This window comes from Fundulus heteroclitus, unplaced genomic scaffold (assembly GCF_011125445.2).
Source record: "Fundulus heteroclitus isolate FHET01 unplaced genomic scaffold, MU-UCD_Fhet_4.1 scaffold_68, whole genome shotgun sequence".
NCBI lineage: Eukaryota > Metazoa > Chordata > Actinopteri > Cyprinodontiformes > Fundulidae > Fundulus > Fundulus heteroclitus.
Window position 1 is genome coordinate 7,346 of NW_023397121.1, and position 24,708 is coordinate 32,053.

The 24,708-nt window shown below is 44.7% G+C and overlaps 2 protein-coding genes across 2 annotated transcripts; both read right to left on the reverse strand.

The window, feature by feature from the left end:
• Positions 1 to 630: 630 nt before the first annotated feature.
• Positions 631 to 2,918, reverse strand: LOC118561609. Its single transcript, XM_036133807.1, has 7 exons — positions 2,782 to 2,918; positions 2,143 to 2,206; positions 1,572 to 1,836; positions 1,355 to 1,473; positions 1,139 to 1,229; positions 883 to 1,021; positions 631 to 794 (listed from the first exon to the last, which is right to left on the reverse strand). The coding sequence occupies exons 3-7, from the start codon at positions 1,713 to 1,715 to the stop codon at positions 631 to 633; spliced, it is 657 nt and encodes a 218-aa protein (XP_035989700.1). The 5' UTR covers positions 1,716 to 1,836; positions 2,143 to 2,206; positions 2,782 to 2,918.
• A 19,189-nt stretch (positions 2,919 to 22,107) lies between these two features.
• On the reverse strand, positions 22,108 to 24,257 carry LOC118561590 (protein ANTAGONIST OF LIKE HETEROCHROMATIN PROTEIN 1-like). Its single transcript, XM_036133744.1, has 5 exons — positions 24,064 to 24,257; positions 23,550 to 23,715; positions 22,835 to 22,950; positions 22,513 to 22,636; positions 22,108 to 22,118 (listed from the first exon to the last, which is right to left on the reverse strand). The coding sequence occupies exons 1-5, from the start codon at positions 24,214 to 24,216 to the stop codon at positions 22,108 to 22,110; spliced, it is 570 nt and encodes a 189-aa protein (XP_035989637.1). The 5' UTR covers positions 24,217 to 24,257.
• Between the last annotated feature and the right edge of the window lie 451 nt (positions 24,258 to 24,708).

The window sequence follows — 24,708 nt, forward strand, 5'->3', positions numbered from 1 at the left end:
ACAGAGGTATCAATTCAATGACACAGATTTTAATATTCCTCTCCAAAGTTACTCTCCCTGGAACAGAGGTATCAATTCAATGACACTATTTTTAACAAAATATTCCTCTCCAAAGTTATTCTCCCTGGAACAGAGGTACCAATTCAATGACACTAATTTTAACAAAATATTACTCTCCAAAGTTAACTCTCCCTGGAACATAGGAATTCACTCTAAAACACTAAGGTTTAGCAATATAGTAAGACTTTTCCAAAGCTATTCCTCCCTGGAATAAAGGTCTGTAACCAACAATACCAAACCTTTTTTAAATAACCCTTTCCAAATTATACTATCCCTATAAATTTAGTAGTTAATAAATACATAACCATCTTTCCAAAGTTAAATCTCACTGGAATACCACCATTTAATTAAATTAAACCTATGACTATTCCAAATTTAATATTCTCTCGCGCTCTCTCTCTCGCTCTCTCTCTCTCTCTCTCTCGCTCTCTCTCTACTCTTACTTGGGCAGACAATGGAGTTGAGCTTACGAAGTGACAAGCGTCGGCCCGTGCCTTGCCTTTGGCTTCCTACACCAAACTTTTTCGGTCAAACGACTGATTTAGGGGAAGTTCATCGAGACATTTAACCCTAACCTAACCCTCCTCTTCCTCCTCTTCCTCCTGGGACGACAGCGTCCCCCACAGCTGACGGGGACCTCTGCAGCACCTCTGATGTCCGCCAGGGGGAGTTGAGCAGCCAGGAGGCTGCAGAGGCAGCCACAGCCTCCCCTGCACAGTCGCAGGCCTCCAGCTCTGCAGAATTTAAGAGGGGGTCTTTATTGGGACCCAGGTCGACTGCCCTGCACCGGAGACTACAGATCAGCACCCAGAGGAGACTCACCTTTGGCTCTAGGATGCGGACCCCGGTCCCAGCTGCGTCTTCCTCCAACGGTGAGACCTCTGCTCCATCGGATGCTCAGGTAATGGCTGCAGCCAAACATATAGTGACCCTGAATAAAACCCGGGACTGGTCTCTTAACCTGCATAAGAAATATGCTGTGGTTGGGGATTCTAATGTGGGCAGGCTGCCCGCCATGAATAACCCTGATGTGCAGGTTGACAGTTTTCCGGGTGCTAGGTGGAAGCACCTGACCCACCTGCTGCAGAGGACACCGGTGGCTGAGCACGTGGAACGACTCATCCTGTCCCTGGGCATCAACCACAGGGCCCAGCGGGACAAAAAGGCGGCTGTGAAAGAGATGAGGGCCGCACTTAGAGCAGCCAGGATCACCTGTCCTAATGCGGAAATCTTTGTGCCGGTTATTAACTTCTCCCCGCAGCTGCCGCTCCAAGAACAGGTAACCCTCACGTACCTGAACAGCCGCATTTCACAGCGCAGCCACCACATCCCGGCGCTGGAGAAGAGGGCCTTCACAGTGACCGGGGACAACGTCCACTGGTCCAAGGCCACGGCGTCTCGTATCAAGAAGCACTGGAGTGAGTGGTTAAATTAGATGGCCCCAAGAGACTGCAAAGGCAGGAGGGGCACTCTAATATTGTAAATAAGAATGTGTGTAACCTATCCAAAACCTTTGCTTTGAGTGATGCACAGTGTTCCCTCTTAAACAGGGGTTTAACCTTTATTCCCACCCAGGCGAACAATAACAGGGATAAAATCAAAACGTTGATGAGGTATGACCTGCAAAAATACCACAGAAGGGTTAAATTGGCCATCTACTATAAGGATAATATTGATAAGAATAAAAATGAACACTTACCTTTTATGCCGGAGTCAGACTGGTCTCCTCCAATGGGCTCTCTCCCCCCTGAGGTGGAGAAATTGATTTCCCAGGACCTAAAATATTTGGACAAAAAATTCAAATTTATTAAACCCATACCTAACCTAAATATAGAAGAAACAGAAGCTCTCAAAGAACTTATGAATAATAATAATATTGTCATTAAACCTGCTGATAAAGGCAGCGCCATTGTTATTATGGACAGAGAGCAATATCTATGGGAGGGATACAAACAGCTATATAATGAGACATATTATAAGAAATTAGACACCCCTATTTATATAGATACACCCCCACTAATTAATAAAATCCTGGAGACCCTGCACAAAAAGAAATTCATTAATGCAAAGCAGAAATCTTACCTGCGTGGCTCCTCTGAACCCAGGGCAAGGAGGTTCTATCTGCTCCCTAAGATCCATAAGGAACCTGAAAAGTGGAGCAAACCATTTCAGATTCCGCCTGGGAGGCCCATAGTCTCAGACTGCGATAGCGAATCATATCGAACGGCAGAATTCATTGATCATTATTTGTACCCTCTCTCAATTCGGCACCAAAGTTACATCAAGGACACTTATGATTTTGTGGAAAAAATCAAATCAATCTCTTTACCTCAGGACTCTATTCTATTTACCATTGACATTGACAGTTTGTACACAAATATTGATATAGATGAAGGAATTGGCTGCATTAAAAACATATTTTTGAAATATCCCAATTCGAGGAGGCCAGACAGAGAACTCATTCAATTGTTAGAGATTAATTTAAAAAGAAATGACTTTATATTCGATGGCCAATTTTTCCTCCAAATCAAGGGTACTGCCATGGGCAAAAAGTTTGCACCGGCCTATGCAAACATCTTCATGGCCGAGTGGGAGGCCGGGGCCCTGGAGTCTTGCAGGAAGGCCCCCCTGCATTACTACAGGTACCTGGATGACATCTGGGGGGTCTGGACCCATTCGGAAGCAGAATTTCAAGAATTCCTCCAGCACCTAAACACTTACAATCCATCCATCAAGGTAAAGTCCACCACCAGCGTTAAAGCGGTTGATTTCCTGGACACCACCACCTACAAAGGAGAACAATTTGATACAACACATAAATTAGATTTAAAGGTTTTCTTTAAACCCACAGACACACATGCTCTCTTATTCAAAACCAGTTACCATCCAAAACACACATATGCGGGCCTGATTAAATCCCAGCTCCTCCGATTTCACAGAATTTGCACACAAAAATCAGACTTTGAGGAGGCAGCTGGGACGCTATTTTCAGCGCTTTATAAGAGAGGATATTCCAGATCCTTCCTGAGAGCATGCAGGAAGAGCTTCCTAGACTCCAGACCCCCCGATTCATCACCGATGGTCCCCCTGATCACACAATTCTCCTCTTCAGCAGGACGCTTTGTTCATGGTGTCAAACAGAATTTCACCAAATTCCAATCTGACACATCTTTGCTACCAAACTACAGGATAATTGCGGCCTACAAAAGAAATAAAAACCTGAGGGATTTCCTCGTCCGTGCTGAGGTAAGGCCTCTAAAGACACCAAAGGCCAGAGGTCAGGGTGGATTCTTCAAACAGCTGCACTGGGTTAGGAACAGATTTAACAACACAATTTTCAAATCAGACCGATCAGGACACCCTAAATCAAAAAATTGTGTTTATTTGATAACATGCCAAATCTGTAAGATCCAGTATGTGGGTGAAACGGGAAACAGCCTCTTGACCCGTTTTACTCAGCATAGATATAACATTCAAAAACAAAAAAACACACAGCGTCCCCTAGTGCAGCATTTCATAGACCACGGCTGGGATGCACTCTCAGCACTTGTGCTGGAGTGTAACCCAGCCTGGTCTGCAGCCCAGAGGAGAAGGGCTGAAAGGATTTGGATCCACAGGTTGGACACGCTCCTCCCAAGAGGTCTGAATGAGAGGTAGGCTCCACGGGAGATGCTCCTGACAGGACGTGCCCGTGCACTGGGGGGAGGGAGGGGTCGTGAGGGAGGGGGGAAGAGGGTTTGGGCCCTCTGACCTCTGACCTCTGACCCTAACCCAAAACCCCAACCCGAACCCGAACCCTAACCCTAACCCTAACCCTAACCCTAGCGTCAGCCCTATGGGAGGATGGACAGTGCCCCTCCTGTCTCCAACTGGAGACAGGCTCAGTCTCCACACCCTAACCCTAACCCTAACCCTTCCATGCATCACCCCCTGGTTCCCTGGAGGTCCAAGGGCCAGCAGAACCAGGGGCCACATGGAGCATCTGTACCCAGGGATGGTGCACCCTGGCCCGCATGGAGGTGGGTTGAGCACCCCCTTGGACCTCCTGGGAACCACATGGAGCATAGACCCAAGTCATAGACTTAGAAAATAGCATGAAGACCCATTGCCATTTAGGATCACCTTACAATGACTCCTAGTGACAGGCTGGACAAAGATTGGCACATGTGCATATTATTGTTCTGGTCTCAACTTAAACACTTAGAAAAAATTAAGGCCATTGCCAATTAGGATCATCTAACCAACCATCCCTCATGGCAGGCCGCCCCTCCCCCACACACTCCCAATGGACCAGCAGCACTTAGACTTAGAAAATATCATGAAGACCCATTGCCATTTAGGATCACCAGCCAACGACCCCCTAGTGACAAGCCACCCCTCCCCCACACACACTCTCCCAATGGACCAGCAGCAGTCATAGACTTAGAAAATAGCATGAAGACCCATTGCCATTTAGGAACACCAACCAATGACCCCTAGTGACATGCTATTAGTCTAGTGGCTCCTTATAGATGTATGGATGCGAGAAGAACCAAGGGCACCCATGGAGGATCTGTACCCAGGGATGGAGCACCCTGGCCCGCATTGAGGTGGGCTGAGCACCCCCTTGGACCTCCAGAGAACCAGGGGCCACATGGAGCACCTGTACCCGGGGATGGTGCCCCCTTGCCCGCATGGAGGTGGGCTGAGCACCCCCTTGGACCTCCAGAGGACCAGGACATTGATAATTGTTTTCCAGCTTCTGTACATACTCTTGATGGCCATGGTGATTAGAGACACCGCCCCCCAACTGCGGGGCCGGGGTTCGATACCACCCTTGGCTGTCAAGGTTTCAGCTGAGTATACCTGTCTCATCAGAGACATAACAAGGATACGTCCCATTGCATCACGTGACCCCTGTAGTCGAGTGGTTAGTGCTCCCGACTCTCATGTGGGAGAACAGGGTTCGACTCCTGGAGCTGACAACACTTTTCCCTTTTCAATATATGGACAGTCGAAGATAAAATTACTATGAGCCATTGTGTCAGCATGGTTCCCCAGCAGCCAAGCGGTTAAGGTTCCTGGCTGGAGATGGAAGTGGATCTGGTTCGAGTCCCAGATGGGTCTTCCTTGCAGTAAGAGCGTTGACTACTAGACTACTGGAACCATTTTATTTATTAATAGGGTTATTGCCATTTAGGATCACCATCCAATGACCTCCAGTGGCAGGCCGCCCCTCCCCCTCACACACACTCCCAATAGACAGCAGCACTCATAGAAAATAGCATGAAGACCCATTGCCATTTAGGATCACCAGCCAACGACCCCCTAGTGACAGGCCACCCCTCCCCCACACACGGCCAATGGACCAGCAGCAGTCATAGACTTAGACAATAGCATGAAGACCCATTGCCATTTAGGATCACCAGCCAACGACCCCTGGTGGCAGGCCACCACTCCCCCACACACACACTCCCATTTGACCAGCAGCACTCAAACTTAGGTTAAGGCCCATTGCATCACGTGACTGCAGTAGTCGAGTGGTTAATGCTCCCGCATCTCATGTGGGAGAACAGGGTTCGACTCCTGGAGTTGACAACACTTTTCCCTGTTTAGTATGTGGACAGTCCAAGATATAATTACTATGAGCCATTGTATCACCATGGTTCCGGTAGCCTAGTGGTCTGTGCCCCGGCGTGTGCCCCCAGCGACCGGGGTACGATTCCGGCCTATCGGAACCTTTTTTTTTTTTCTGTCCTTAGTTAATTTAATCCTCCGGAGAACCAGGAGAGCCCCTGAATTTAGACTGGAATCCCCACAGTGGACTGGAAGCGATGATATAAGGACTATGAGGCGTTGTATTAGTGGTGGTTCCGGCAGTCGAGCGGTTAAGGTTCTTGGCTCGAGGTGGACGCGGATCTGGTTCGAGTCTCTGCCGAAAAGGTACTGTTCTTCCCTGCAGTAAGAACGTTGACTACTAGACTACTGGAACCATTTTATTTATTTTTTCTGGGGGGAAAAAATATAGATCATAACCTGCCTTTGGACGCTGCAGCCCCAGAGAACCAGGAGGGAATCGATGATATAAGGACTATGAGCCATTGTATTAGTGGTGGTTCAGGCAGTCGAGCGGTTAAGGTTCCCGACTTGAGCTGGATGCTGATCTGGCTCGGGTCACGTCCTAACAGGTACTGGTCTTTCCTAAAGTAAGAACGTTGACTACTAGACTACTGGAACCATTTTATTTATTTATTTTTTTGCCAATGCCTGTCCCTGTTGGCGAAGTGGTCGAGGCAAACGACTCCCAAGCGGGAGATCCGGGTTCGATTCCCGATCCAGTCCAGCATTGGATGTCCTTCTAAGGACATCTTTTGCCACATCGGTGGCTATTTTTGTATTTTTATTTATGAATTGGATGGGCAAAAGGTGTATTGAGGTTTATGGCTCCGGTAGTCTAGTGCTCCTTATGGATGCACGGATGCAAGCCGAACCAGGGCACCACATGGGCCTTTCCTACCCAGGAAATGTGCACCCTAGGCCCGCAGGAACTTCTATGGAGAAGCCCCTGGTTCTCTAGAACCAACATCCATAACTGGACCCCCCCCATCCCTCCCCCAAACACAACCCCAAGGGACCACCAGCACTTAAACACTTGGAAAATAGCATGAAGACCCATTGCCATTTAGGAACACCAACCAACGACCTCCAGTGGCAGGCCGCCCCTCCCCCACACACTCCCAATGGACCACCAGCACTCATAGACTTAGAAAATAGCATGAAGACCCATTGCCATTTAGGAACACCAGCCAACGACCTCCAGTGGCAGGCCGCCCCTCCCCCCACACTCCCCCAATGGACCAGCAGCACTCATAGACTTAGAAAATAGCATTAATATGCACATGATACCCACGTGACACACAATAATCCCTTGTGGTATGTTTAACATGCCATAATACCAAAGTGGCACACAATAGTCCCTTGTGGCATGACCGGTTTTCACTAAGACCCTTAACTAAATTTGGTTGAGTCCATGATACGATTGACACATGTGTCAATCTGTATCATGGTCTCAACTTAAACACTAGGCCATTGCCAATTAGGATCACCGGCCAATGACCTCCAGTGGCCGGCCGCCCCTCCCCCACACACTCCCAATGGACCACCAGCACTCATAGACTTAGAAAACAGCATGAAGACCCATTGCCATTTAGGAACACCAACCAACGACCTCCAGTGGCAGGCCGCCCCTCCCCCCACACTCACTCCCAATGGACCAGCAGCACTCATAGACTTAGAAAATAGCATGAAGACCCATTGCCATTTAGGAACACCGGCCAATGACCTCCAGTGGCCGGCCGCCCCTCCCCCACACACTCAATGGACCATCAGAACTCTATCACTTAGAAACTACAATTCAAATGGACATGATACCTAGTTGACACTCAATAATCCCTTGTGACATGCTTAACATGTACATAATAGCCAAATGGCAAACAATAATCCCTTGTGGCATGCCACCCCTCCCCCACAAATGGACCATCAGAACTCTAACACTTAGAAAATGGACATAATACCTAGTTGACACACAATAATCCCTTGTGACATGCTTAACATGTACATAATAGCCAAATGGCAAACAATAATCCCTTGTGGCATGCCGCCCCTCCCCCACAAATGGACCATCAGAACTCTAACACTTAGAAAATGGACATAATACCTAGTTGACACACAATAATCCCTCGTGGCATGCTTAACATGTACATAATAGCCAAATGGCATACAATAGTCCCTTGTGGCATGCTCTCTGAAAACAAGGGCACTTTTTAACTTATGATACAGTATCGCCATCTAGTGGATTTTGCCTATCATTGCAGTTTTACCGAAATGGCGTTAGGGGTTCCCGCATGGCTGTATTCAAAATGATACCGAAAAGGCCCATGCGGCTCTCCCCGCCACATAGGAACATTGACTGGCATGGCAGCATCAAAATGAATGGAAACGCTCTGCCACTTCGGAAACTCACCCTAACCCTAACCCTAACCCTAACCCATTTTAACTATATCCTACAGCCTGCAGTATGGTCCATCACTGTTCTGCACTGACATACCAGAAATGGGATTGTGTTTGACACTGTTGTTAAGGCTAGAAAGATTGGATCTGGATGTGCGTGGTATTGTTGTGAAGAGCCTGATTAGATGATTAAAACAAGTCCTCCCCCTTTTTCATAACCCATTTTCAAGTGCCAGAACTCAACCCTAAAATGATGATTGAGGCCTTTGAGGCTTTCTATTAGGCATAGGCTGGAAGCAAATACTCTCTTTCATCAAAAGCTTAAAAGCAATCTTTTTCTGGGGCTGAGTAGAGGGCAGCGTGCAAACAATTGGAGCATGCACAGAAAGTTGAATAGAGGTTCCCTCAGTGTCAGAGAGAGACATTTGTCATCTAGTCTCTGAACCTGCTAGGAACAGGTTGGAGGCCCAGAAATGATCCACCCATAGTGTCACCAACCTATGGAAAGTGGCATAAGATTATTTTTTGGTCAAAAGTTCAATTTTGGCCCAGATTTGGTGAGGCTTTGTGACTGAAGGAGGCCAATCTGACTGCTGACCTTTTGTGACCTTTGAGGTTTTTCCCTTTTTTGATGCACTTTTCAGTGGAGGATTTTGATTACTCTCACAGTGTAGCACCTCCTGGTAATGCGGAACACAACCCCGTTAGCGGCTAAGGACTGTCATGTTTCTAAACCTAAGTAGCTGTAGGAAGGTTCCTGTGCTCCACTGATGCACCAGAAATGGGAGTGTGTTTGACCCGGCTGCTATGGCTAGGAAGATCCGATCTGGATGTGTGTGTTACAGTTTTTAAAAGCCAATTTAAACGAGACCTCCCTTTTCTCCATAACCTGTTGGCAAGTGCCAGAACTCAACCCTAACATGATGACTGAGGCCTTTGAGACTTTCTATTAGGCATAGGCTGGAAGCAAATACTCTCTTTTATCAAAAGTTTAAAAGTTATCCTTTTCTGGGGCTGAGTGGGGGCAGCAAGTGTACAATAGGAGCATGCACAGAAGGCTGAATAGGGGTTCCCTCAGTGTCAAAGAGGGATAAATTTGCCGTCTGTCCTCCGAACCTGTTAGGGCCCGGTTGGAGGCCCAGAAATTACCCACCCGTTCCCATAGTGCCACCAACCTGTAGCAAATGGCATTAGATCCCTTTTTGGTCAAAAGTTCAGTTTTGTCTAAGGTTTGGTGAGGCTTTTGTTACTGAAGGAGGCCAGTCTGACTGCTGACCCTTTGTGACCTTTCAGGTTTTTCCCCTTTTCGAGGCACTTCTCAGTGGAGGATTTTGATCAATCTCACAGTGTAGTGTCTCCTAGTAATGCAGAATACAACCGCATTAGCCATTAAGGACTTTCATGTTGCTAACCCTAAGTAGCTGTAGGAAGGTCATAGAAAGTTGGGCTCTGCCTACTTTGTAGAAGCTTTAATAGGGAAGCTGCACAACAAATGCGGGCAACATTGGACAATGTGTCTCTGTGTCATGAGGTGTCAAAGGTCAATTTTTTGCCCATTCTTGCCCCTGCCACGCCCAGACAAAATGGTCCAGTGATACCAAACTCTCAGAATCCACTCAGGCTAATGCTCTGAACAGCATTTGTGAAAATCAGCCCTCTACGACAAACTCAACCAATTTTGTCAACCCTAAATGATACAGGTAGGTTTGTAGGAGAACTAAAAGACACTTTGCTACTGAAGAGACACCTGAGAAAATTGTACTTAATATAGAGCCACCTAGATTTCCAAGCACGTTCCAGGCTGTATGAGAAACATGCCCTGCGAATTTGGGGTCTGTAACTGCTCCAGGGCTGAGGGACTGCTGTTTAAATGCTCACTAAAGTAATACTATTGAGGAACATGTCCAAAATGGAGTGTGTTTGTTCTTTTGAGGTTTTCTTGGCACTGTTGAAACAAGGCTAATCAGACCATCAAAACAACACCAACCATTTCCTAATTAGCCACTTCTATATCCCACAAGCAGACATAATTTATCACCAAGGTAATTTCAATTAGACCATAACAGGGCCCTTTAATACATTTGAATGTAGTCAAAAAGGAACTTAAGGCCTCTCACAATGAGTGTGTTTGAACCCATTGCTTCACACTGCAGAGTCTGATCTGGACATGCTTGGTACCGTTAAAAAGGCCTAAATGATATGAAGAACAGAAACCCATGCATGACTTTGTCACTTCATTCTGCAAAATATAAATGGCACCAGAACATTAGACCTTAGGGCTCCACGGAGATCCCAAAAAGCAATTGTGCTGTGTGTGTGTGTGTGTGTGGGGGGGGGGGGGGTTATGGACGTCGGAGGCCATCATTTGTTATGTGCCATCCTCTATGAGTCCTTAAATATCCTCCCATAATATGCTTTAATCGGTTCACAAGGCCGTTTAAAATGGGGCATAAACTGGTACCAGCAGGAACTTTGAATAGGGTAATTAGGGAAGATCCGCCATTTTGTGAAACACATTCTGCAAAAGGGGAAGAGCTGACCAAGAGACTGTTAAATGCATGATCTTGTAACTATATCCTACAGCTCGCACAATGGTCCATCGCTGTGCTCAACAGCCACACCAGGAATGGGAGTGTGTTGGACCCTGCTGCTGGGGCTAGGAGGATCCGATCTGGATGTGCGTGTTACACTTGTCAAAAGCCTGATTAGACGATTAAAACGAGACCTCCCCTTTCTCCATAACCTGTTGGCAAGTGCAAGAACTCAACCCTAATATGACGACTGAGGCCTTTCAGGCTTTCTGTTAGGCATAGGTTGGAAGCAAGGACTCTCGTTCATCAAAAGCTTAAAAACTATCTTTTTCTGGGGCCAAGTGGGGAGCAGCAAGTGAATAATAGGAGCATGCATGGAGAATTAATTTACCAAAAAGTTTTTTACCATTAGAGTGAGAACCGAGGAGTCCAACCAACTTTTGTCATTTTAAGTAATTGAGAAGTAAATGTACTTAAGATTTGAAAATAAACATATTTTTTTACGTTTTACTGATTAATGCACTGAAGAAAAAACCTATGCTGTACATAAAATTAAACCTTGAGGTTGTGTGGCACTGATTTATTACCCCCTGATAATTTAATAATTTTAACAAAATAATCCATTGTACATTGAATAATGTTTATTTTAGAAACAAATAATTTTTTGTAAACATTAGCAGAGCCTAACAACTGTTGTTCCTAATTTGCAGCATGAATTCCTCTTGCACATTGCAGAATCCACATGCATGACTCTGATTGGATAATAGCTTGATGGGCCATCTGCAGGTTGTGAATGTTGCAAAGTTGAGGGTCAGGGAGGGGTCACTCAGTGGTTGCTGGCTCTGACTTAAGTCTGAGATGTTTTCTTAAGTAAAAATAGCCATGACTTTGCACTGAGTTTTATTCTAGGGGCATAATGTTTAGGATCCTTTTTAGATTTTCTGTATGATTAATTTTAATTTTGTTATCATTGGTATAAAAGTATTTTGTTTATATACAATAAACATGCTGTACTGTCCTAAAAAGCTCATTTTGATTAATTTATAGAAAAAGGTTTGTGTAATAATTTTAACTGAGGCTGTCACAGATTTCATCATAACAGCAATTCTTCTTTTCACATATTTTAAACAGCAAAGAAATCTACTGTCCAAAATGTTAAAACTCAGGAATCCAAAATTAAAATGATTACTTCACGGGGAAAAAACAGCATACTCTATGATATCTTAAATATCTGCCCATAATAAGCATTAATTGGTCCCCAAGGCCATTTGATAGGGCTTAAAGTGATACCAGCAAGATCTTAGAATGGAGTCATGACGGAAAATCCGCCATTTTGTGAAACACTTGTTTTGCCATCCTACTGCAGGTGGGGGAGGTTTTTGCAGGAATGCATGGTACCATTTGTAGGGGAAGAGTTGATAAAGAGACTGGCTCATGCATGACACTTTAACTATATCCTACAGCCTGCAGAACTGTCCATCGCTGTGCTACACTGACATACCGGAAATGGGAGTGTCTTTGACTCTGCTGCTAAGGCTAGGAAGATCTGATTTCGGTGTGCGTGGTATTGTTGTCAAAAGCCTGATTAGACAAATAAAATGAGACCTCCCCTTTCTCCATAACCTGTTGGCAAGTGCCAGAACTCAACCCTATTATGACGATTGAGGCCTTTCAGACTTTCTATTAGGCATAGATTGGAAGCAAATACTCTCTTTCATCAAAAGCTTAAAAGCTATATTTTTCTGGGGCCGAGTGGAGGGCGGCAAGCAAACAATTGGAGCATGCACAGAAGGTTGAATAGGGGTTCCCTCAAATCAGATAGAGACATTTTCCATCTGGCCTCTGAACCTGCTAGGACCCGGTTGGAGGCCCAAAAATGACCCACCCATACCGTCACCAACCTATAGAAAGTGGCATTAAATTATTTTTTGATCAAAAGTTCAGTTTTGGCCCAGATTTGGTGAGGCTTTGTGACTAAAGGAGACCAATCTCACAGCTGACCTTTTTTGACCTTTAAAGTTTTCCCCCTATTTGAGGCACTTTTCAGTGGAGGATTTTGATTAATCTCACAGTGTAGCATCTCCTGGTATTGCGGAACACACCCCCATTAGCGGCTAAGGACTGTCATATAGCTAACCTGAAGTACCTGTAGGAAGGTTCCTGTGCTCCACAGATACACCAGAAATGGGAGTGTGTTTGACCCGGCTGCTACGGCTAGGAAGCTCTGATCTGGATGTCCATGTTATAGTTGTGATAGTTGTGAAAGCCTGATTAGACGATTAAAACGATACCTCCCCTTCCTCCATAACCAGTTGGCAAGTGCCAGAACTCAACCCTAACATGACAACTGAGGCCTTCTATTAGGCATAGGCTGGAAGTAACGACTCTCTTTCATGAAAATCTTAAAAGCTATCTTTTTCCGGGGCTGAGTGGGGGGCAGCAAGTGAACCATAGGAACATGCACAGAACCTTGAATACGGATTCCATCAATATCAGAGAGAGAGACTTCTGCCGTCTGGCCTCTGAACCTGCTAGGACCCAGTCAGAGGCCCAGAAATGACCCACCCAGGCACTATAGCGTCACCACCCTATGGAAAGTGGCATTAGATCCCTTTTTGGTCAAAAGCTCAGTTTTGGCCCAGATTTGGTGAGGCTTTGTGACTGAAGGACGCCAATCTAACAGCTGACCTTTTGTGACCTTTGAAGTTTTTCCCCTATTTGAGGCACTTTTCAGTGGAGGATTTTGATTAATCTCACAGTGTAGCATCTCCTGGTATTGCGGAACACAACCCCATTAGCGGCTAAGGACTGTCATATAGCTAACCTGAAGTACCTGTAGGAAGGTTCCTGTGCTCCACAGATACACCAGAAATGGGAGTGTGTTTGACCCGGCTGCTATGGCTAGGAAGCTCTGATCTGGATGTGCATGTTATAGTTGTGAAAAGCCTGATTAGACGATTAAAACGATACCTCCCCTTCCTTCATAACCAGTTGGCAAGTGCCAGAACTCAACCCTAACATGACAACTGAGGCCTTCTATAAGGCATAGGCTGGAAGCAACAACTCATTTTCATCAGAAGCTTAAAAGCTATCTTTTTCTGCGGCTGAGTTGGGTGCAGCAATTGAACAATAGTAACATGCACAGAAATTTGAATAGGGTTTCCATCAATGTCAAAGACATCTGCTTTCTGGCCTCTGAACCTGCCAGGAGCTGGTTGGAGGTTCCTTGCACCATAACTCTGGGCACCATAGCGTCACCAACCTATAGAAAATGGGACTAGATCCCTTTGTGGTCAAAAGTTCAGTTTTGGCCCAGATTTGGTGATGCTTTGTGACTGAAGGAGGCCAATCTGACTGCTGACCTTTTGTGACCTTTGAAGTTTTTCCCCTATTTGAGGCACTTTTCAGTGGAGGATTTTGAATAATCTCACAGTGTAGCATCTCCTGGTATTGCGGAACACAACCCCATTAGCGGCTAAGGACTGTCATGTAGCTAACCTGAAGTACCTGTAGGAAGGTTCCTGTGTGACAACTGAGGCCTTCTATTAGGCATAGGCTGGAAGCAACAACTAATTTTCATCAAAAGCTTAAAAGCTATCTTTTTCTGTGGCTGAGTTGGGTGCAGCAATTAAACAATAGGAGGATGCACAGAAGTTTGAATAGGGTTTCCATCAATTTCAGAGACATCTGCTGTCTGGCCTCTGAACCTGCCAGGACCTTTTGTGACCTTTGAGGTTTTTCCTCCTGTTGAGGCACTTTTCAGTGGAGGATTTTGATTCATCTCACAGTTTAGCATCTCCTGGTAATGCAGAATACAATCTTGTTCTTACTGTTTCTCAGTTCAAGTTTCAAAATTATACTGTCTTTTCCTGCTGAATGGTCCTCCAGAGAGTGCAGCAGCCTTAATGAGCTGAGCTCTGCTTTCATCCTGTCACCAGCCCATTAACCCCATCATCCCTGCTGTTACCAGTCTGTTTTCATGTCTACCTGTTACCTGCTTCTCCAGGACTCTTCTGCCATCTACACATTGTTTAATTGTTTAATTAATTTTAATCTACACATAATTATATTACAAAAAAATTCAACATCATGTCTAGCTTGAATATCATGTTCCCTGTCTGGGCATTGAATAAGTCTGAAGGCATATAACCATTTTTATTTATGCATAAAGCCTGAAAATACATATTTGGTTGATACTGATTCAATCTATGTTTTGCCTACACTATAAAAAATGTACTGCCTATATATTAAATAATAAACTGATCACTAAAAAAGGCATTCAATCTGGTAAGATTTGGGTGCAGCGCCAAAAGAACACCTATAGGGGGAGCAGTAGAGAACCAGTTTGGTGGAAACCTGAGTGCAGTTGCAGAACTATACACTAGAGGGACCTAGTGAGAAGAGAATTGTGAACCTTCAGACTCATTTTACATTAAAAATGAGGACCTTTTATAAAAAAGACAGAGTAACATCTATATGGCTAGTAGAGCTCATTACTATATGAAAGAAAGTGAGGACCAGGAAAATGTCCTCACTTCCCAAAATTGACCTCACTTTGTTGGTTAAAAACTGGTGATGGTCCTCACTCTGACGCAAGAACAAACACACACACACACACACACATACATATACACACACACACATACATACACACACACACACACACACTATAATTCCATATACTGCACTACCAGTACTAACCCTAACCCAATAGAACCCATTTGATAGCCTCCTGTCACCAAGTGGACCCTACTGACATTCTCAAAAACGTAAGGTAAGGCTGCCATCCAGTGGCCAATGTTCAGTATTGCATGTGCTCCCTAAGGACTTTCATGAGCCCTGGCGGCCCATTCAAATTAACGCTCTAATGGCTCCACGTGAGTTCCCTGACTTTAGGGAGCATATTGCGCCATGTCCCCGGAAAATACATGGGACCATTGAGACAGGGGGGACGAGTCCTCTAACCCTTCGGGGGGAACTGTCATATCTTTGGTTCCCTAACCTCAACCCCCCACCCTCCTCCCCCCTCCCATCCCTAACCCTAAGATGGAGTATAAACCTAAAAGATGGAAAAACTAAAAACTAAGAAAAGTTATAAACCTAAAATAAGGACGGAGGGAAACGTATAAAAGGGAGCGAACCTAAAAGACGGACAGTCAGAAACCGAAGAGACGGACAGAGGGAAACATATACAAGGAAGAACAGAAAAGAATAGGGGGTGCCTAAACTAAATTAAGTCGCAAAAATAAAAGGGGAAACGGACCTGAAGAAAACTAAAAAAAGTCGAAACGTCGTCAAAATAAAATACCAGAGGGAAACAAAATTAACGAACTCTGATGCCTAGATGGAAACGAAACGAATCTAGAGGTACGGGCGCAACAAAAACAAAGAGGGGAAAAGGAAACCTAAGAAAAGGAAAAAAAAATACCAATTAAGGGAAAGTAAGGGACGCTGAAGGTAGATAAAATAAAAAAATATTTATTACTAAATAGCAAAGGCGAACCCGAATATATAAGAGCCTAGGCCCTCTGATGAACGGCAGGATGGCCCGTGCACTCAGTCTCCCCTAGTGGGAGGCTGTTCAGATTCACACCTCTAGTGAGGTATGCTCGGTCTTACTTTCGGTTGGCATAGAGGATAGGAGCTGTAAAATTCAATCACTCTTGAGACAAAACCTCAGGAAACTTAGGGAGGTAGCGGGCGCCACATTTCCAGAGGCCAAAATCTTCATGGCTTGTGTCAATTTCCCAGAAGAACTTTCTTCTCGTGAAAAGTCCACCCTTAGAACACTGAATTACTGGATTAAGAACGATGGGCTGTGTGTACCCCGTCTTCAACAGCCCCTCTTTCAAACAAACCGGGGTCGGTCCACTGGACTCTGGAGACAGGCCGGGCCATGTGGGGGCACTGGAGGTCTTTTTTAGGTCTCCAGGCACCGATCCCTACTGATAATGGAGACTCAGGGGATGTCCTAAACCTCTCCCAGTTCTTTCAATTAAGTTCGCCTCAGCTTTCACTCCTCAAGAGAGGCCTTTCATTCTCTCCCCATCCGGTCCGTTCTTTTCCTGCCCGGGATTCCCTCTCTGATGATCTGTTGCAATACCACCGCCGCTTAAAACTTAGGGCATTCCACCCCCCGCACCCGCCCCCCCTTTTCAGTCCCTATCTTTTTGGGAGCCTCCGATTACAAAACTACCTCCCAAGCTCATTTCCCTTTTGGAGCAGGACATCCGGTCGGTTAGGGACTTGCCTTATATCCCTGATCGGCCTAACCTCTCCCCTCTGGAAGAAGAAGCGCTGATAGAGTTACAAAGCAATAATACTATTGTCATCAAACCAGCAGACAAAGGAAATACGGTAGTTATCATGGATAGGGTGGACTACATACGGGAGGTTCCACCACACAGGGATTCTGTCCACCAAAGTCTTCTTCAAACCTACGGACACCCATGCTCTTCTTCACAAAGACAGCCACCACCCTAAGAACTTGTTTCGGGGTCTGGTGAAGTCCCAGCTTTTGCGGTTTAAAAGGATATGCTCCGAGGACAAGGATAGGGTCCAGGCCACTAGGACGCTGTTTTCTAGTCTCCGGCAGAGGGGGTATTCCAGGAGCTTCTTACGATCTGTAGCTTCTGGGCTCGGGACAGATGGCACCGGCAACGGGCCCGTTCCTGATAACCGCCAGCTTATACCCCTTATCTCCACCTACTCTAGATATTCTTCCAGAGCTCATCATCTTCTTAAAAATAACTTCTCGGACCTTCTAGCCGGCACATCGTTGGGAGCTGGCTGCAGGGTTATCTCTGCGTACCGCCGTACTCCGAACCTTAGGGATCTGTTAGTCAGAGCTAAGATCCCTCCTGTTGGCCGAGTTAAACCCTTAGCCCTTACCCCTTGGCGGAAGAAGGTGGTTCGTAATCATGTCACAGGGGCAGCTTTTTGTGTTAAGCAACGTATTTCTTTGCGAGACGCCAACTGCGTTTACCTAATTCAATGTAAACGTTGTTCGAAACAGTATGTGGGCGAAACAAGAAACGTGCTGAAAACACGGTTGGCACACCACAAATATAATATCACGGTGGGCCGCAAGGAGGACACAGATTTAGTCCAGCATTTCAGGAAGCATGGGGTACATAACTCGTGGCTTATGGGGCTGCAGCATGACCCGGCCTGGTCATGGTCCCAGCGCCGCAGAGCTGAGTCCCGCTGGATGCGGAGACTTAACTCATTTGTGCCCAATGGCCTTAACGCCAAGCAATAATAATCCTTAGGGGCCATGCTGCTACTTCTTTTAGTATCCTCTCAAAATATTTTTTTACATTTGTTGACTGGTTTCTGGGCTCGTTTTGGTGGCCCTTATTATAATTTACTTTAGGGTAGGATGGAGTATGATGATACATAGGGTACTGTCTAGAGCAGAGGTGTCAAACTAATTTCTATATGGGGCCACTTTGGCATCATGAAGTCATTAAAGGGCCGCTTGCATGTGTAGAGACGATACTTTTCATTTCGTAATTTCATTCCAGTTCACACAGTAGTATAAAAAATGCACAGTAACATAAAAGTAGCACCCTTAGGCCCAGTTTATACAGTTTATCAGCAAAAAAGGTTGATATTGGGGTGAGTTACACTTACAGGAGGCACAGTTTTAGGCACTTTATACACTATAAAAGGATATATGCCTCTTTTTTTTTGGCTCTCGAGGGCCGGATAATTTACCTTGAAGGGCCAGATTTGGCGCGCGGGCCTTGAGTTTGACACCTGTGGTCTAGAGTATCACAAGACCATGTGGGTGTTTGGGGATTGTGACAGTAGAACCCTGGATCTGATCCGTTCTAAATAGATCCCCGAATCCGTTTCCTTAATACTAAACTTTATTCTTTAAACATTAAACTCTATTCTTTAATACTACACTTTACCTTTTAATACTAAACCTCATTCTTAATACTAAACTTTATGCTTTAGGACCAAAATCTTATCTTCTAACACTAAACTTTATTCTCTAATATTAAACCTTATTCTTTAATACTAAATTTTATTTCTTAAATTTTATTCTTTAGAGTTAAACTTTATCTTTTTTTGACATGAATCTTGATTTTAGATCGCTCTTTATTTATCCGATCCAAACGTTACTTACCTTAATTTACTTATTTTTTAGCTTTACTTACCTTAGCTTACTTACTTTAATTTACTTTACTTTATCTGATTAATTGGTAGTCTTAACTCAACAAAATACTCTGTATTTGCCTGATTTAAGACGCCGTTTCCTTACCTCAGTTTTACTTACCTTACTTTACTTACCTTTCCTTCTGATACTTTGCTCTAAACGCTGTATTTATTTAGGGGACTTGGCTCGCTCTTGGCTGGACGAAGACTGGACAATAGGTTCTCTCTTGGGGGCCAGAGGGGCAGTCCCCCTTATTAGCTTATGGGCGGACCCCTTAATGGAGTCGGGGTCTGGAGAATGATGTGCGCCGGCCCGTGCATTACCTTTAACTCTCTACTCCAAACTGCCCCTGTCGTCGGACGGGGTGGGGAGAGTTATCGAGAAAGTGTTCTTCCTCCTAACCCTTGCCTTGAGAGGGTGTTCTCCTCCCAACCTTAGTGGTTTAGGGTTCAGTCGGGACGTCCGGTTCGGGTTAGGGGGACACACAGAGGGGGTGGAGGACCACTGCAATGGGTTGGTGCCCCATGGCGTGGGAGCTCCCATTGCGGGTCCTCGTTCCCCGGACCCTTAGAGTCTAGGGGCCATTGGGCTTTTTCCTTTTTACAATCGGCCCCCTTCCTCGCACTGTGTGCAAGGAGGGACCGTGTGAGCTCGGGTCTTCACCGGTGCCCTGTGGGACACTGAGTGGTATGGACCCTTTTATACTCCCACTGAATCTGAAGAGAGTTCGGTTCTATCGTCTTGTTTCACTAGGCAGGTGGCTCAGGGTTTTTTTTGAAAAACATTTTTTTTGGAAAGTTTTTTTTCCCTGAAACCATTAGTGAGGTGGAGGGTTTTCAACAGCAGGTACCTGGGGCTCGCATGAGAAAGGTGAGAACATTATCAAGGTAAGCTGGCACTTGTCTTGGTATGTTATCCCCCGAGCCTTTGGGTCGTGCGTTGTATGGGACAAAGGCCTGGGTGTTTTCAGCGCTCCAGGGGTCGTGCGGTGTGTAAAGCCGGGCATACACTGTTCGAGTTTTTGCCCTATTCGGGCCGATTCTTCAGTCGTGCGGGCATTTTTTTAATCGGGCCGAATTTCAGCTTGATCGTAGAGGGGGGGAGGAGGGGGGAATGGCTTCTCACGACTACCTCCCGATCAGGAATCGGACGGTCAGTGAAAATCAAACATGTTTGAAATTCAGTCGGCCGTCGTGAGGTTTTCGTGAGCGCATCCTGCTGGTGAAGCAGAGCTACGACCGTAGGGAGCCGTTTTTCCCCCAACCTCGCGCAGTGCGCACGCGCAAACAAGTAGATTCTGCTTCCGTTTTCCTCTCTGACAACACAGAACACAACACAGAACTATGGCGGCAACACGTGTTTCATGGAGTCAGTCGACGGAGGAGCAGCTCGTGGAACTTTGGCAAGCTCACCCCAATCTCTTTGATGTTGGCTCCCAAAGCTACCACAACAGGAATAAAAGGGAGAAGAGTTGGGTCGATATTGCTACCCAATTACAGCATTTTGTTTTGTTTGTTTTTTGTGTGTGTGTGTGTGTGTGTGTGTGTGTGTAAAAAAAAAAAGAGAGAGAAAGAGAGTTAGTGGCAATATACGTGAAAAAATATACTTTTCTTTTGCAGTGAATGAGGTTAAAACCCGTGTGGCATCACTCCGGACGCAATACGGAAAATTGATGAGACACAAGCCCAGCGGCAGTGCCCAGAAACCACTGACTCCAAAGCAGAAGTGGATACTGAAGCACCTAGACTTTTTGAAGGGTCACATCATCCACAGAACTACAGAATCTACACTGAGAGTAAGTTCATATAAGCACAGCATAAAAGTGGGGACATGATGGACATAATGTTAAAGTCCAAAGAAATGCACACTTAAATGTATAAATTCAAACACCTTGAGGTTTAAGTCACTACAGTCAACCTGCACCTAATAATTATGTGTAAAATTATCTGACTGGAGTAACTGATCAAACGTGTTACTTTGTAATCACTCTATTCTGATTGCTGTCTACGCTTTTTCCCACAGCCTGGCACTGAGTCAGAGGACACTTTTGAGGGAGAGGAGGATCCATCCACTGTGGAAAGTGAAGCAGATGTGTCTTCAGATACCATCAGTCCAGTGTCAGTGCCAGAAGAGGAAAGCAGTGTGCCTGTGACATGTCAGCCGTTGCAAAAACAATGGGTCCAAAAAAAAAACCTCAATCTGCTCAGCAAAGCCTTGAAATGACCAAACTTTCACTGCTCCAGCAAGTACAAAAAACTCTCTCATCTACTGGGGACCCTGCGGAGCTGTTTGGACAGCAAGTAGCCTCAGAGATAAGAATCATAGAAGACAAAGTAGAGTATGCAAGGCTTAAAAGAAAAATCATGGATCTGATTTATGATGCACAGGAAACACAGGCTTCCCGTGCATCATATACACAGGAGGCCTCTGCCTCCTGTGTATATGATGCACGGGAGGCAGGAAGTCAGCTGCCTAGGCCATCATTGTATTCCTCTCAAGACTACCAGGCCCCATCTACCCAGCCTATGTCTTTTACAACAATGTTAAATTCTGATTAGCTGGTTTGTAAAAAATAAATGTGTCAAGACAGATCAAAGCTCTTTGTGACAGAAACCACTTTGGTTTTGGAGAATTTCCAAATTTTGCATTTCTCTAAATATCTGAAGCTAATACTTTTAGTTTATTCTTTACAACATAGTTTTAATCTACATGTTCAGTTTCTACACACAGGTTTGTCCGGGGTACGAAAGAGAACAGTCGAACTGTTCTTGATGTGCCATCTACTTGAATGTAGCACTGTTTGCACATTTTGTAAATAAAGGTTTTTCTGAATGAGTAAATCACTTATTTCCCAATAATGTACAGTACTGTTTTCTACTTTGTTTTAATATTTCAAAACATGTCTAAGTAGGCTTTGTAATAGGTAAAGTTTAAAATAAAATTGCAGGCGACACATCGTTGTCACGTGTATGGCTTTAATGACATCAGAAGGCTGCAAACACAAGTACTGACATTTCCACGTTTTCAAAGTAACAGGTAGATGATATGGGCGTTTGTGAACTACTTCTGTTTATAATTTTCCTTTCTATACACAGTGTATTCCAAAAAAAGAAAAAAAAAAGAAACACTCAGTTTTTACTTTGGTCCTGGACCTACACCATGTTTTCTTGCCATGACACGCTTCCTGCAGGTGAGACAAAGTATTGGCAGAGGACCTCCCTTTGTCTCTTTGCCTCCATTGATGGGTTGCGTGCTTGGCTTGCTGAAATGGACTGAAGTGCCCCCTCCCTTCTCCATGCTCCTTTAATCAGCCGGTTGTTAGCATCCTCTGAATCTACATAACCAGGTGGTACGTAGGCCTCAGACCTCTGCTGTCGGAGAAAGTTGTGGAGACAGAGACATGTGAACACAATGGTGACAACCTTGTCTGGATCCAGGCAAATAGTTGTTCTGAAAGCCCTAAACCGATTCACAAGAATTCCAAAAGCATTCTCCACAACACGCCGTGCTCTGGAAAGACGGTAGTTGAAGATCCGCTGTTGTTAAGGTTCCGAAAGGGATATGGTTTCATCAGATCTGGTTGAAGGGGATACGCATCATCACCAATAAACATGTACGGAATCACTTTATCAGTGCCTGGCAGGGAGTCATCGGGGGGGATATTCAGTGTGCCTGTGTCCATAGCATCTCTAAGGTCAGAATGAGCAAACACTCCAGCATGATGTATGATGGAAAACCTAGACTTATAGTTGTAAAACATGCTACAACTGTTGCGAGGGGGTTGAATGAATACATGTTTCCCATCTATTGCTCCTAAGCAGTGTGGAAACTGCCATTTGTCTTCAAAGTCTCTGGCAATGGCCGTCCACTCAGAGTCAGTTGATGGTGTCTGTGGAACACAAAATATGATGTATGAAATAAACATTTTTGGAAAACACGTTTTTATGTCTTAAACACAGTTTTTTTTACCACATTTCACAAAGACTGGAGAAAAAAACTAATGACTTTTGGTTTACTTGTGGAACATATTTGAAAAATGTTCAGTGAACCGTTAAGCAGTATAAAAATAGCTGTAACAGAAATTTACCTTCAAGTAAACATCACGCAGCACTGTAGTGAGGGCTGTGCACGTTTCCATCACTATCCGACTCAGTGTTGTGCTTCCAATCCTGTATTGAAAACCTAATGACTTGAAGGTCTCGCCTGTCAAAATAAAGAAAGTGATTTAGATAGTTAGGTAGATTTAGATCAGGCGTCACCAACCTTTTTCAAACAGCGCTCCTTTATCGGTGTAGTGTAATAAAAAGGGATACAAGGATCTGTAATGTGGAACTCACTTCCTGGTGATTTAAAGTCTTACCAGTTTTAATAAGACTTTAAATCACAACTCTGGTTTTGCCAAAATAAGACATGTAACAATTTAAGATGTTTTTATATTTTACTGTATGCCTTTAGATGTTGTCAATATTAAGTTGTGCTATTTTAAATGACTGATTAGTTTTAGTTGCACTTTTGAAAAAAGGCCATCTAGGGAAAAGTGTTGCAAAATAGCAGTAGCTATCGCACTATGATGCCAACATGGGACTGCTGTCATATTAATTTTGCCTATGTCTAGAATAAAATAAAGTGGCAGTATAAAGGACAGATGTCCACTCACTGGGCATTAGTAGCTGTAATTGTATGAACTTGGGCGAAGTGATTTATAATGTGATGTGGTTAAAGGATTTTTTTTTTGCATCATGTTCACCTCTGTTAAATGTAATGAGCAGTGTTGCAGAAGTGTTTTTTTTAAATACACTTACCTGTTGCCAGAAAGCGTAAGGTCACAGAGAGCCTGTCCCTGGGGCTGATGGCTTTTCTTAGGTGTGTGTCTTTCTTTATTATGTGTGGTGTCACCCTCTCCAGGAGATAAGAAAAGTCTTCAACCGACATCCGCAGAAGCTCCCGAAATCCCGCCATATCATCTACCTATTGATAGATAGGGCTGTCATTAAATACACACACTTAGAACTTTGAATATTTATGTTTACATACTTCTGATGCTATTAAAGCCATACAAACAAAAATGACTTATGCAATGCAAATCTAAAACATGTTTAGTGTTTAGACAATCAGTGAAAATAAAATGCAGGTCAACATCACATCCACACATCTGGTGACAAGGTATGCAATTAACAGCATAATAGTAGGTGAATTATAACAAAAGCAGGCTATAGAAACTAAACATTTATTTCTGCATTTAACTGACTATCATGACATTGTTGATAAACAAAGAGGAAAAGGCTGGGGTGTTAAATGTGCACAACGTCAGCTTACCTCAAGTTCTTTCTGTAAAACAGACAGACCGTAGATGTCACGTTTCCTCAGCCATGTCTTTGTCCAAATACGTCCTCGCCTTTTCTTTTTAGGGCTTTCTGTACACAAAATTGCACTTATTGCCAAAGCAGCGCGTTTCTTTGCAGTAGCCATCGACACTTCCGTCGTCTTCTTCTTCTTCTTCCGTCTTCTTCTTCTTCTTCGTCGTCTTCGTCTTCTTCTGTCTACGTTCGGACGTACAGTGTGAGCACTCCGGTCGCGTCCGGGCGTCGCGCCGTACACAGATCGTGAGCGGTGAACTTTAAACCCCGCGGTTTCGTCGCACAGTTTGAGATGTATATAAGTACCACGACTGAAAAACTCGTACAGTGTACGCCCGGCTTTAGGCGCTGGAGTACTCTTGGATCTTGAGAGTCAGCTGAGTCTCTTTATGAGAGGCAGCCTCGCCCATGCACAGCCCATTTCACAGTTTTTTTTAAGAAAAAGCCCAATTGTGACTTTTCTACATCCCCTAACCCATTTAGGGATTGGACCGTGGACCCACTAGGACCTAGGTCTATTTCTATATGTATATATGTATAGGTATACACGTGTGTATGTATATGTATGTACACATCTTTGGTCAGGTATAATTTTGCTAAAATT